At 40.0% G+C, this 15,450-nt stretch overlaps 1 protein-coding gene across 41 annotated transcripts in view; it reads left to right on the top strand.

Annotated features, from left to right (window-relative positions):
* PLEKHA5 (pleckstrin homology domain containing A5) overlaps nt 1-15,450 on the top strand; it is a 173,957-nt gene that overhangs the window by 137,323 nt on the left and 21,184 nt on the right. For 6 of the 41 annotated variants that reach the window (XM_083460971.1, XM_083460937.1, XM_083460960.1 and 3 more), the window contains 5 exons: nt 1,067-1,535; nt 4,638-4,724; nt 8,896-9,015; nt 9,800-9,853; nt 13,281-13,361. In XM_083460971.1, the coding sequence (XP_083317097.1) occupies nt 1,067-1,535; nt 4,638-4,724; nt 8,896-9,015; nt 9,800-9,853; nt 13,281-13,361 (811 nt within the window). Of the gene's footprint in view, nt 1-1,066; nt 1,536-4,637; nt 4,725-8,895; nt 9,016-9,799; nt 9,854-13,212; nt 13,362-15,450 lie in introns of those variants that run through there. The other 35 variants (XM_083460949.1, XM_083460941.1, XM_083460964.1 and 32 more) reach the window with 17 other exon arrangements.

The raw sequence follows: 15,450 nt of genomic DNA, 5'->3' as shown, positions 1-15,450 counted from the left end.
CCTCAGGTTTTTTTTTCCACACCCCCACACCCCCCACACACTTACCTGCAAGCATTCCCAGTGCACTGCCTTCGCATGAAGCTATAATAAGGTGGAAATGAATCAAATGGACTGGAGCTTTTGGCCAATTTGAAAATATATAATTAATTGAACAGGTCATGTATTGGCCTCAGATGGCCAACTGTTCCATAAAACTAGTTCACCACACCATAATTCTGAAGGAGGATTTCATGGTTATTAAGTTGTATACTGGGAAAGAAAAAAATTGTCCTTAAAACTAAGATATGTGCAATGTAGCCCATAGTATAAAAGGGGAAGCAGATAGAAGGAAGCTGGTAAACCTTAGGAGAGATTAGCAAAGCCAGACATTGCATATGTTTAACTGGAGAAAACTCATTTTTATGGCTTTGCATCCTCCATAGATTGACTACAGGTAGATAAGGCCTCTGCATTTCTGCATTTTTTTCTTCCCTCTTCTTGTTGTGGTTGCCAGAACAATTGTTTCCCTTAAACATATATGCATACCTATGTATGAAGCACCATGAGGAATCATGGCTTCTGCAGCGTTAGTTTCCATCTAAGCAGTAGGGCAATGGAACTGATCATTTTCCCCTAGACCAGTAGCTATGGGATTTGCAGAGTCCCCAACAATGTGAATACTCCTTTTCACCGTACATATGGGAAATTGTGTATTTTGCTGCCTGTAACCCAGCTTTTCTCCAAGGAGCTCATAGGGTTCCCCCATCTTATTCCCACTATTGTGTGGGCGATCCCCTCTTTGGCACCAGGGGAATCTCAGCTACCTCTTTCAGGGATGAGTGCATAGATGGTTTTCCTTGGATACCGATAAATCCATGATACAACTAAAAAACAGTCTATTACTTAAAACAAGTGGCTTGTTGAGAGTTTGACTGCTCAGCCACAACAGATGTGGCCTTAGCAAAAAAAAGGGGGGGTTACAATAATTATTTGTTACCCTCAAGATAGACTAGAGAAGAAAACTAAATGTTGTTTATTCCGGTGCCTACTTACATTTTGAGTTACTGAAGGAGGATTCTTGTTTCAGCATAATTTCATATCAGACATTGCCAAGAAACATGCCAAGCCATCGACCCCAAATTGTACCTCGATATCCTGAAGGTTATCGAACTCTACCAAGAAATACCAAAACCAGGCCGGAAAGCCTCTGCAGTGTGACACCCTCTATTTATGACAAGTCCCTTGGATCACTGCCAAATGAAGACAAAAGAAGATCTATGCGAGACGACACCATGTGGCAACTCTATGAGTGGCAGCAGCGGCAGTTTTACAATAAGCAAACAACGCTTACTAGACACGGTACTTTAAGTAGTCCCAAAACCATGATTAATATATCTGATCAAACAATGCATTTGATTCCCACATCACCTTCCCATGGTTCGATAGCAGGTTTCCAAGGATACTCACCTCAGAGGAACTACAGATCAGAAGTGTCCTCACCAGTGCAAAGAGGTGATGTAACAATTGACCGCAGGCATAGGCCACATCATACAAAGGTGAGATGCTTTTATTGTTTTACTTTAGTTACTATGTGCTATAAAATGTATAACTTGGAACTAGTCTTTCCATCATGTATTGATATTGGGCGGCTCACAAAAGAAATACCAAATATAAAGCTTCGGGTTAAAAACATCCAGTTAGCTCTGATCTATATGCTAGTTCTCTCTGTGATACAGAGAACTAGCATATAATTGAGAAAATTGCACTAGGAGTTAACGGGAGTAGAACATCATAAGTGTGGGTTGAAAGATAAAGTCGTTCCGTTTCACATGCTTCATCTGACATGAGATGTTCCCGGGGCTTTTTTTCAGGCAGAACTCAGTTCTAGCACCTCTCAGGTGGGCGCCATTGCCATTATAAGAGAACAAAGGAGATGTTCATTGTGAGTTTTGGCACCTCTTTTTCTAGAAAAATGGCATGGGATGTTCCCAAATAAACAGCTGCTTGTCGAAAGGACCCAGCTAAGCCTCCCACCTCACCTGAGCAGTTAGCATGTCTGTGACAGAACTCTGACCCTTGAGAAGTCCTTGCTTGAGATCTTCATTTGATGCCCTTTCTCACATTGCCCCATCTAATGAAGCGGGGCAGGCAGTCACTAGGGAGAAGGCCTTTTCAGTGATGGGACCATCTTAATATTTTTTTTTAATGGGCTTGTAAACTGCCCAGAGAACAAAGTTTTATGTGCACTATATAGATGCAACAAACAAATAAAATAACGAACTTCACATCTGTTGTGTAGGTCCCACCCATTCAACCACTTCACCATTAGCATAAGAGCCTTGCTGGATCAGGCCAAAGGCCCTTCTAATCCAGCTTCCTATTCTCACAGGGGCCAACCAAAAGCCTATGCTAAACCCGCAAGTAGGACCTAAGTGCAACAATGCTCTCCCACTTGTGATTCCAGAAACTGGCATTCAGGGTCATACTACTTGGAACAGTGAAGGGGAAAAAACATGGGCATTGTGGCTACTATTCATTGATAGCCTTTTCCTACATGAATTTGTCTAATTCTCTTCTAAAGCTATCCAAGGTTATGGCCATTGCTGCCTCTTGTGGTGGCAGATTCCATAGTTTAACTATGCACAGTGTGAAGAAGTATTTTCTTTTATTTGGCTCCAGCCTTCCAACATTCAGCTTCATTGGATGGCCTTAGACACTCATATTATGAGAAAGGGAGAAAAACTTTCCATACCATGCATAATTTTGTCTATCATGCCCCTCCTGACTCATTTTTCCCCCCTAAACTAAATAGCCCCAAATGTTTTAACATTTCATTATCTTCTCCCATTCACTTCTTCCATGTGTACAAATAGGACAAGGAGCAGATATTATGTGCATTTACCATTCTTTGCATATATGGAGTGTATTTATTTTGTGCTTGAACATCTTTATCCTTGAAAGTACTGCTATTTGAGAAGCTTCCCTTAAGACTGTTTCCTTGTGCAACATTTTTCTACCCCCAGCTTCACACTTACTGGCTGCATTGTGTTGTATATTGTTCTAAAATCACAGGAGAGTCTTAAGAACATATGATGGAAAGGAGCTGTGTATGTGCCTGTTTCTAAAAAAGCAGCTGTGCCAAGAATTAGGACAAAACATGTCATTTATTCAGTGCATGAATGTGTATAAACATGTCCTACTTTAGTTTCTGGACATAGCAGTGGCTTATAGGAGAGCACTCAATGTCTTTTTTAAAAGCAGTTACCGTATTTTTCGCTCTATAACACGCAGATTTTTTCTCCTAAAAAGGAAGGGGAAATGTCTGTGCGTGTTATGCAGCGAATGTGTGGTCCCTGTAGCCGAAAAATAAGGCAAAAATCAAACTGCGCTTCAGGGAGAAGGGAAGCCTGAAGAGAGGAAGTGGCAGCTTCCCTGCATTCTGCCTCAGGGTCTTACTGCCCACCCTGCTCTGTTTCGTTGCTGTGTTTGCTCAAATGGAACAAAGAGCAGGGAAAGCCCCTCCCCTCCAGGCAAGTAGAGAGGAAAGCAGAGCGTCGCTCTATCCTGTCCCTGCTCCGGAGGGAACAATGTTTGTGAAGGGAAGAGAGATTACAGGTTCGGCTTAAAATTCTGATTTGACTTCCTGCTTTTTGTTTTTGGAGACACACAGCATTCAAATATGCTTTCTTCCATTTAAAAGGATGAAATCCTTAAACAGTGGCTGGCTTGTGTGGGTGGGTGGGGGAAAACTTTTGCCTTCCTTTCCTCACGTTATAGCCCTCTCCTGCATTCTTAGCCTTCTGTGTTTTTCCTTCCCTCCCCACTTAAAATGTGGTTACAAAGCATGGATCCACATGGATCCTCAGGATCTTTGCATTGGGTCACCCCAAATTCACCATCAGAGCACACAGCATGTCCATGGCTACAGCCTGTCCCCCCCAAAAAAAATCACACACCCATTGTTGCCTGGGGCTGCAATGGTGCAAAAACGTGGTTACAAAGCATGGATCCACAGGGATCCTCAGGATCTTTGCATTGGGTCAGCCAAAATTCACCATCAGAGCACATAGCATGTCCATGGCTACAGCCTGTCCCCCCCAAAAAAAATCACGCACCCACTGTTGCCTGGGGCTGCAATGGTGCAAAAACGTGGTTACAAAGCATGGATCCACAGGGATTCTCAGGATTTTTGCATTGGGTCACCCCAAATTCACCATCAGAGCACATGTCTGTGGCCACAGCATGAATCACAAAAATGATACGTCCACTGTTTCATTCAGAATATTTTTTCCCTTGTTTTCCTCCTCTAAAAACGATGTGCGTGTTATGGTCAGGTGCGTGTTATAGAGCGAAAAATACGGTAATTAGGAGCACTTAATGGTACAAACTTTAGTGAATGGAATACCTTATTAGTTGTAGTTGGTGCTTTTTGGACCTTCGAGGGCATTTTGACATTTGCAAGGTTCAAGCTGAAAGTGTGGTGATTTAGTGTATTTCTGCTGGCACGTTATTAACCAGAACCTTCACTTTAGACACCTTTCATAAACCCTAAGTTGACTTGGAAAACCATACTTAAAACACAACATTTAACCTTTGGTTTGAAAAGCTTTGACAGGCACCCCGAATTATATGTGCACGGTTTTGTTTTTTCCCCAAAGCAGCATGTCTTTGTGCCTGACAGAAGGTCGATGCCAGCAGGTCTGAGTGTACAGCCTATTACTCCCCAGAGCTTGCAAGGCAAAACGGTGAGTGGCATTTTTATATTTAGCCCATCATTTTTTATTTAAGAACAACCTATAAAATACAACACGTAGCACAGTGACTACTCTAGTTATAGAATCTGTGTTAAATGCAGTTTCCATCTTTGTTTTTTCATTAAATCGAGGTTTTCCTTCTAAACAGTTTAAATCTATTTGGATGCTGCATTAAATTTTGCAAGAGTAATCAGATAACCTTTTAATTCAAATGCTATTTGTACTATGCAATTCCTATCTGTGAATAATTTGTCTTTTTGAGCCATGTAAGTATTTCATTTTAAATATCTCTAGAGCAACAGCAAGGCACATTTACGGTTTTATTGTTCTTCATTTCACAAATTGACCTACCATTAAGTTGTTAATTCAGTTGTGGAGGGGAAATACCAATTACCTTTTCATTGCTGCAGAATGGAAGTCGCAGTTAACTAGGAAATTTGGTGCTGCAGGCAGTTTATTATACATTGTGCTGTCTTATGAAAAGAAACTATCCATCCACTAATTGCACATTTTTATTCACATCATTAAAAGTATTTTACCATTCAATACCTAAGGTTTAGATGAGGGATTATAGATTTGAGCAAACATTTTTGAGAGACCTTTAACTCAAATATGACCACTTTTACTAGCTGAAACCTTAATTTCTTCCAGGCGATTTCTCTTCCCCCTCATTTCTTAGTAAATAATGTTTTTCCAAGTGAAACACTAATGAGTATATACTGTATTAGGGGAGTGTGGGTTAATCATTATGAAACCTGTTAGCTCTTGAATATAGGAAAATTTCTTGCTCCCTCTGCTGGAATTCATTTAACACTGCCAGTTGCTAAAACTATAGCTGTAGCCAAGGAATACTTTCAGTTCATTACTTGTAATATATAATTCAGGATTTCTGATTATGTGGCTCACCTAAAGCATCACAGTTGAAGCCCTCTTCAAGAACTCTGTGGGGCCCCAGTGATGTGGATGCCTGAATAATAGACCTGACCTCTCGTTTTATATGTTAAAGAATGTTCCACGTGAGTAGTGTAACATTTCCATGACCTAAATGGAACAGTCCATGGCTCAGAACATTTTTGTGCATGTGATAGAACTCTCCTAGGTCTTTCACATGAACAGCTGGATGTGCAAAGCAAATCGCTCCATTTTACATCTCATGACAAAAAAGATGCTTTACATAATTGGTTTCTTTATCATTATGAGAGAGCTTCTGATATATGTGTCAGTATCTGAATCATAAGTTAAGCTCAGATTTCAGGAACTGTTAAGAACTCAGGGCATGAATCTTTGGGATTTACTAGCAAGTAATATATTAGGATCTGGGACGCGGGTGGTGCTGTGGGTTAAACCACAGAGCCTAGGACTTGCTGATCAGAAGGTCGGCGGTTTGAATCCCCGTGACGGGGTGAGCTCCCGTTGCTCAGTCTCTGCTCCTGCCAACCTAGCAGTTCAAAATCATGTCAAAGTGCGAATAGATAAGTAGGTACCACTCCAGCGGGAAGGTAAACGGTGTTTCCGTGCGCTGCTCTGGTTCACCAGAAGCGGCTTAGTCATGCTGGCCACATGACCCAGAAGCTGTACGCCGGCTCCCTCGGCCAATAAAGCAAGATGAGCGCCGCAACCCCAGAGTCAGTCACGACTGGAGCTAATGGTCAGGGGTCCCTTTACCTTAATATATTAGTTACAGATAGGTAGCCGTGTTGGTCTGCCATAGTCAAAATAAAAAAATTCCTTCCAGTAGCACCTTAAAGACCAACTAAGTTAGTTCTTGGTATGAGCTTTCGTGTGCATGCACACTTCTTCAGATACCTTCTTCAGGTATCTGAAGAAGTGTGCATGCACACGAAAGCTCATACCAAGAACTAACTTAGTTGGTCTTTAAGGTGCTACTGGAAGGAATTTTTTTATCTTAATATATTAGGATAGAGTTAGGAAACAAATTTGTGCCTGAGAATCACATTGGAAGTTGCATTCAGAGGTGGGTAGGGTCAGAGCCCAAAGTGGGCTGAGTGACGCACAACTCATACTTTTGTTCAGTAGAAATTGCTTTGTTTATGTCGTTTACATACAAACAACGTACAAATGTCAATGGTTTTAGTTGCTTTGTGTTGCTTTTAGTGAGGATCTTCACTGTGCACTTGCTTCAGAAGAGAGAAGTAGGCAGAGCATCACCATAGTTAAACCTAGGGAATCCACTTCCACAAAAGAGCAGTGATGGCCACCAACTTGGATAGCTTTAAAAGACAATTAGACAAATTCATGGAGGATAATGGTAGCAGCAGCTACTAACTGTGATAGATCTGTTCTACCTCCATAGTTGGAGGCAGCATGCTTCTGAATACTAATTCCTGAAAATCACAGGTGGAGAGAGTGCTCTTGTGCTCAGGCCCTGCTTGTAGGATGCCCAAAGCAAGTAAGGAATGCTCCAATTACAGGATGCGGTCCTTTGTTCACCACTGCTGCAAAATGATGGTGAGCTGAATGAAAAGCCACTGTGACTGGTCCACATGCCACCAGTTTCCCACCCCTGCATTAGGAATACATAAGAATAAATTACAGTGAAGGGTTCCACTGCAAAGGTGCTTTGTTCAGAAAATTAAATAGACATGGTCATTGTAGAAGGAGCTGTCTATGGAAGGCTGAGGTCAGAGTGCAGGTTGAGTGGGAGCCAAGGAAAGCCTGTACAACAAAGAGAGACTGCTTTGGGGGTTGGGAAGATCGCATATAAGTTATGAAGATTTAGTCAAGTGTTAAATTTGGATGAGATAAAAAGTGTACTCCTAAGAAAGGAGTGGGGAACCCATGGTCTTCCAGATGTTGACTCCACTTCCCATCATCCTTGACTAGTGGCCATGCTGGTTGGAACTTATGGGAGCTGCTAAACATCAGGAGGGCCACAGATTCCCCATCCCTGTGCAATTTCTTTCAAGAACTAGGATGGCTCTCTGCTACAGATATCAGTAGCAAGACAAATCAGAACAACATGGAGGACTGACTCTGGGTTGCATCCAATTGTGTCCTTCCACTGATGGAGGCCTCCTTAGTTCAGCTAGCAGATGCTTCCATTAATGGAAGTGAGCAGAGGCAACATTTTATTTTATTTTATTATTTGCTTATTTCCCATTCACTCTTCAGCCCCGAGCTTCCTTAAAAACTGCCCCAGAGGGTTAGGGGGATCTTAGTGTGGTAGGGGGCATGGGAGGGGGCTGCAGGAGGAAAGGGAGCTTTGTGAACATCAAGCTCGCCCCTTTTTAGTCTACAGAAGTGTTGGTGGATCAGATAAAAGCCTTCCATCAGAAGATGGACACAATTGGATAAAACCCTATATTAGTTAAGAAATTAAATATATTTATACAATAGTTGCTTTGGTTTAAGTGCCGTAGTCTCCTTCCTTTGTGTGAGTGCAGGCTTTTTGGTCAGTAGCATGGAGTTCCCTCAGAATATATTTGGCTTGGGCTAATGGTATTACTGTAGTTTAATTCTTCCTTGATTCTCAAGCATTTGGATCTTCCTATTCAACCTTCAAGTTCTAGCATGTATAATTGTGTTGAAGAATCTTAGATGTGTTTGGGAAATAGTCTCTCAAAAAAACTGCTGTGATTCCATTAAAGGAGAAAAAAACAGAAAGTGTGTTGTGTTTTGGATCTACAAACTTTGACAGTGTATTTTTACAATGCATACTTTTAGTAAAAGTTGTATGTGTGTTTTTAATATTTCATTCTTTGTTTTTTTCTTTGGCCAGCATTTGAATAAATTACTCAGGTGCTACAAGACTCTTCCTTGTTTCAGATACTGTAGTTTCTGTTGCTATCCAGTTCTTTTAAAACATACCAAGGAAAACTTGAGTATACCCACCCTCTATATTTCGTGACCGTGGTGCATTTTTCCTCCTCCCTTCGCATAATATTGCTAGCCTTTGTGTGTAGAAGTTATTACCATGAGTTTCAGAAGCTTCGCGGTTTTAAAGCTCTTTTCACCTCCTCTTAGTTTAGTTGTATTCTGTTGGCAGACATTGTTGGTTCCCTTTTATTTTGAAGAGGTTCACACAGTTTAGATGTAGCATGATATCCAGCATTATCAAACACAAGTATATATCTGAAGTCTTGTGCAAGATAATGATTAACCTATTTTCCACTCTTTGGCTTCTCATACGATACTCCTTCAGCCAGAGGAGCTCACGCTGCTGCTTATAAAGCTGAGAAGGCAGCAAGCCGAACTGAGTAGTATCCGGGAACACACATTAGCACAACTCATGCAACTAAAACTTGAGGCCAGCAGCCCAAAGGTCAGCTATGAAGTGATGTTTGTCATGTGCCATCTTCACTTATTCTTAGCCATTCATTAATCCAAGCTTGCATTGTACCATTGGTGCCAATCTCCTCTAATGTAGCTTTTTAGAGCGTCATTGTTTTCCTGGCATCTGTGGTGGTCTGCTATTAACCCTTTGAGTTCTAGTGTGGATGTTGAATACATTGCAACAAAAAAAATAGGAATGCGTTCAAATACATTTCACTTTAATTGAGTCTGAAATTTTGCAAGTTACGCAGATTACACACAAATATGAAGCCCAAGTAGGTAAGGGTGGTGATAAATATGATCTACCATAACCATTTCGTTTTGTTTTCTCATCTTTGAAATGATTTATAATAAGCATTTAGAAGCAGAAAATGCACACAAATGTATCAAAGGGTTTATAGTTGTCTGTGTAAATTCAACATGACCATGGTGGTTTTTCTTAATTTTGTTTTAATGTTAAGAAGTTGTATGTGCGGCTAATATTACTAAATCTGCAATTGCAAACTAATGCTTTATTACTTTTCAAAAGCAGATGTTTGGTTATAATTTTGCTTCCTTCTGTCATTAGAGTATTGATTGGCTTTTCAAAATATGCTAATGCAAATTCTAGGAAGACCCAGAATTCAATGTAATTCTCGCTTGGATTAATATGACAGTATAATCTAAAGGTTTAAATTAGAATTTGTAGTTCTCTTTCTTTTCTGACTGACCTTTTCCACATCTTCATATCTGTCCTTTTCTTCTCTCCTTCCTCTTTGAATGCTGCTTGCTAGAATGAGATTCTTTCTCATCACCTTCAAAGGAATGCCATATATTTGGATCATCAGGTGGGATTCATAGCTTATTCTTGTATATTTATATCTGATAACATGTTGACACTATTTTTTATCATTTAAACTTTTTAATGGTACTGTCTCATTTAAAATTGTATCAGGGCAGATGGTGAAAATGTTTCTCCAAGTGCAGATAGCACAATTTATATGCTAAGGTCATTGTTCTGTGCCATTCATACTCTTTCTCCTAATGCTGCAGCTTGTCTGCTAAAATAAAATGGGGTCCAATATTTGAATGGGTTCAGTTATTTACATGACATTGTTAATGTGAAGTGCAAAATGAATATTTTAAAAATAATCCTAAAAATATAGTGTTTATCACAATAGTTATACCTGGCTTTTGTCTGCCTCATCTCTGCAGTCAAAGTCTAAATATATACAAACAGTTAATGTAATGAACAAGGATATACTTCCGTCATAGCCATCTTTTTTGGGTGTCAGGAGGAGGAGGAATACTTCAAGAAACCTTTGCACAGAACTTGAAAACTGCATATCTGCCCATTATTTTGTGCGCCTGCTGAGTTGTTGGCACAGGAATTCGGAGTTCTTTAGATTTTCTCAGTTCCCTTTATCTGCATCCTGAAATGAGAGCATGTATTCACTTGACACACCACCAATAATGCAGCGCATTTACAACTCAGTCCATGGCAGCTGTGGTGAGGATGAAGTGCTTCCCATCAAGCAGTAGCACAAAGTGGGGTGCATCATCCACTTGTGCTGGCACATGGCACCATTCCCTGTTTTTATGAGCTGCTGCCAACACCCAATCTCTTCCTTTTTAATTTTATTTTTTGATCTAGACATAATTGGTTGGTCTTTGACTGATTCTCTGTTTTAAACCACTCTCATATGCAGAAGGATAAAATTGTATTTGATAAGGAATCCTATTTTATTTTACTACATAACTAGGGATTAGGAGAGAGTGGACCCGGGGTTTATCATACATTCTGATAGGAAATTCAGAAGTATCCCTGAGTTCATTTTAACCAGGTTACAATAGTCATGTTTAATGATAAATCACAAACTGATTCTATCTGCCTGCCACTTGGACTTGTTATCTAGCTGATACTGCTGAATCAGAGTTAAATGTACAGTTGATGTGTAATTTAATATAAAAGCAAAATCTGAGATGCTGGATTTGTATTCATCTTTGGGCAGACTGAAATATTCAAGCATGACAGTGCATAGATTTATATTCAGTTCTGTCTCTGACTCTAAGTGCAGTTCTGAGCCAAAAAAGGTGACATTTCTGGGCCCTTGAATATTTGATCATGGAAGATTTTAGTACCGCCTATGGATATTCTTACAAAGGGCATTGTTTTTCATTCTGCTATTGTACAGTGGTGCCCCACAAGACGAATGCCTTAGCACCGCTAAGCCGCTTAACAGCTGATCCGCTAAGCCGCTAAGTTGCTTATCAGCTGATCCGCTAAGCCGCTAAACCGCTTATCAGCTGATCCGCTAAGCTGCTAATAGCGCTAATCCGCTAAGCCGCTAATGGGCTTGCTTCGCAAGACGAAAAAACCGCAAGACGAAGAGACTCGCGGAACGGATTCTTTTCATCTTGTGAGGCACCACTGTAGCAGCTTATGACCATCAGCAGTACTTATAGACTAAATTTATTAGAAAATGCTAATCTAGCCTAGGCTTGGGATAGTTAAATTGTAGTGAACCAGGCAAACTGTTTAACTACAATTTAACCTCCAGAGGCTATTTGTTTGCATGAGAATTCTCAGCATATGGAATTCTCAAGAATCAAAAGCTCTCCTATTCAATACAGTCCTGTTCAGAAGTTTATAATCTAGTGTTGCCTGTAAGATGCTTAACACCGTGCTTTTAAGCAGTATCCCATCATTTCTATAGGATGTGGACTCTGTCTATAATGATTAAAAAAGCAACCCTTGAGTCGCATTCCTTACACGCAGATGGAAAATGGAAATAACTGCTGGTCTGCCATTCTATCCTTCCCCAAGCCCTTGAGATATTTTGGACTTCAACTTGGCCAACGGGGAGGGATATTGGGAGTTGTGATCCAAAACATCTGGAGTGCAGTTAGGTTGGGGAAACATACACTGTGCTGTAGATGAGTCCACAGCAAAGTCTAATCACATCATAAAATGTGGACTGCCACTGTAGTCCTCACACTATTTCCACTCTGGTCCCTATCATCTTGTGCCACATATTGAGTGTCAGGTTTTATGTTTGCCATGTGACCTGCATGAGAAACCAGCGTTAGCTGGTTGCTCCCTAAATAGGCAGGTGAGCAGGTTCTTTGTTAAGGGCCACCCACAAACTGCTTAAGACAGTACTGTATGTATGATATAACCTGTGTATTTCCTTGATAAAATGTATATACACCCTTTTAGTTGAACTGAAGCCTTTAAAGGCTTAGTTCTCCAAGCATTTCATTTAAATGGGACTTAACAAGTTCTACTGAAATGAAAAGTAGATGTTCAGAAACTCTGCTTCTCAAATCTGGCCGCTTCCCAAATCTGTTACTGACTTCATCAACACAGAGTATTTGTGAACACAGTTGGTAAATAGTTTATATATATATAATTATAATGCAGCCTTGAAAATTATTATACTGTAAAAGATAGGTATTAGAGGTTGGTAAATATAGTTGCTGTATGTTATCAATGTTATGGTGTTATATTGCAGATCATAAAGTATTTCAAAATAAAACATTGACAAATGAGCACTCACTGTCTAGGAAGGCTTACATTATTGCAGTTCACACTGTGAAAAGTTGTAACAAGCACAATTGTTTGTGACTGCCTCGGTCTACAACTTGGACTAAGACTTGGCTTGTTCGCTATTCATCTGTCTACATGTTGTGCCATAGCTTTGGACTGACCCAACACAGGTGTTCAGGAAAATAATAATATACATGGGTCAAGGTTACTACTCTCCATAAAATGATTATCAAGTTGAGAAAAATCTGGACTAAACTCAACCTTCTTCCCAGTATCCAGTCCCCATGTTGACAGCGAGGATTTGCCCCAGAAACTTCCCTTTTGCCCAGAGTTAATGGTGTGCAACTATCCCTAAGATAGTTAATGTGTTATTTATGCTGTAAATCTGATAATGTGTGTGGGTGGTTTATTTAATGAGGCTAGCCCTTTGTCCATCATATCCATTTGTTAAAGATGATTGAACATTTTCAGCTTGAGTTATTTAGAGAAACGTCTGAAATGCTTATTGGTAATAATTACTTTAAACTTAATATGGGTTGTAGGTACTCTAGTTTGGCCATAGCAGGCTTTTCAAATGTACATCTTTGCTTAAGCATGAGAGGAAATATGAACTGCTGCACTAACAGAAAATAATTAAAGTAGAGGCTATATTTACAGTGTCGTCTTTCAAATCTAGCCGTGCTGTAAACTGATGTTTGCTGTATGCTCCTCCTGATTTGAAATAGATGAAAGAGAATGAACCTTTAATCATCATGGTTCACACTATGATTGAGAACTCGGCGCTAAGACCACAACTGTACCATCAAGTAAGGTCTTGGATAGTGAATGAAATTGCTTTTTATCATTGCAAATTTTTCCTCAGTGACAGTTTTTGGTTGTCCCCTCCAGTTTACCCATAACATTGGTGTTCCTCCTATTTGTTTTGGAAAACCACAAGTCATCTGTGTTTTATAAAATGCTGCAATATTGTTAGCATGGCTTTGCTGAACGTACTTGTCAATGAGTATTGAGTGTATCCCTTTGGATAACTTTCTCTGTTTCAGAATATTTGGCAAATTGCTGTTTTTTGTAGGTTAATTCAGTAAATTCATAAAATTGCCAACAAGCTTCCAACATTTGTCATAGCATGGATCTATGCGATTCATTTTCTTTTGTTTATTTCTTTTTCCGTTGAAGGAACGACTTCATTTTGGTTTAACACTAAAGCATGACAGCAATGTTTACCTTGTCATTTCTGGCAGCTTCTCATTTTAGGAATGAATTTACTAATTGTTGTAGGTTCCTGGACAGCTGCTTTGTTTTGCCCTTGGGAGTTAAAAAGGATCAAAATAATTTTGATCTGGGGGCTATAGCTCTTAAGGGCAGTGTGTTCAGAAAGTCACAGCAAACAAAGTCAGTATCAAGTCATGATAAAATATTTGGAGGGGAAATGTGCTGAATGGAAATATAACATCAACTTGTCCGTTAGAAATCAATTTGTGGAAGAATTTTATCCTAAACGTCATATGGCTGTCAACAGGTTTTTCACCACATACCAAATAAAACGTTTGGCATTATGTTGTTTTTCCGAGTAATGGCATTATTTTTTTCAGCCTATGAACTCAGAGGCTCTCTAGCTTCTAGTCCAAAGTTAGCCCTAGTTTGAGCTTTGACCAGTGCATAAGGTTGCTGCTGCCTTTCCCGGGGAGGGCATTCCTTTTCCTTTAATCACAGCTTGAACTGAGAACTTGGGAAGATGCAGCTTCTGTCACTGCAGCTATGATGGGAGAACCTGCATCTGTCAAATGTCTGCCGAATAAGCAGCTGATAAAAGACACAGTCTCCCTCTTGGGGCAAGACTTGGTAACCTTGCCAACGTAGGCAAAGAAATTGTGCCACTTCAGAGAACAGTGTGGCATCTGCTGTGAGTAGAAATTGTGTAATGAAATGCTTTTTGTGCCACTACAATCTTGCTCAAACATGTGCTTTGTTAACTTTTAAGTTAACATGCTTTCTCCCCTGCTTCCATCTGTGAATTATTACATAAGTTAGGGGGGGGAAACAGCATGCAGTATTACTGAAAATGAAGGGTGAACGCTGGCTTCGTTATCTGCTACTTGGCTGAGACTCACTAGCCAAATGGGTATTCAGATTTATCTGCCAAATTGAAACTAGCGTCTCTAAGGAAAGTTCTGCAGCTTGGAATGAAAAAAGAAATGAGGTGCCCTTGAAGTGCAGAGAGTTATTATCAATTTTTTAGCTACCTAATTATTTGGTTTTGCTTTTCATTAGGTTGGAAGGACTAGAATTGGTTCATCATTTTACACTGAGTTAGCACCATACTTGATAGTTTGACTCTGGAAGGTCTTGAAGGCTGAACTGCCTGATCATTCAAGGATTCATGGTACCTAGAGAAAGCCTTTGAGGCCTAATGGAATTGAGAGCACAGGTGGGAAGTGTTGTTTTCACAGCTTTTAATCTTGCGTTTATTTAAAAAAAACAGCTTGAAGAAATAGTCTTCCAACATGTCATGTTCATTAATACCAAATATATAATTAGGGATATGCAGATGGCGACTTGGAGAAGCTCATCCTGTACTGAATCACTGGCCTTAAATTCTGAAATGTTTCCATGGGATTTAAAATAGCTGAACTATTTAATGAAAGATTTGCGATAGAAACGGGCATATTGGGTGGGTGGGTCTGTGTCAGAGCAGGTACTGCTTAAAATCCTTTTTCTGAGCAAATCCTTTGCATCTTTATCAACGTTTTCAATCCACATACAACTCCCTATTCACATGCCAGAGTTTTCTGTGGTGTCTGATAGAAACAATTCAATGGATTTTCAAACATCTGTTCGTGAAGTTGCCAGTTCAGTTTACCTTTGCACATGGAGTTGGAATGGGTGGTTGTCATC

Source organism: Podarcis liolepis (genome assembly GCF_965112155.1).
Source record: "Podarcis liolepis genome assembly, chromosome: 10".
NCBI classification, from domain to species: Eukaryota; Metazoa; Chordata; class Lepidosauria; order Squamata; family Lacertidae; genus Podarcis; species Podarcis liolepis.
The sequence above is the reverse complement of the archived record's forward strand: the minus strand, read 5'-3'. Positions and strand labels throughout refer to the sequence as shown.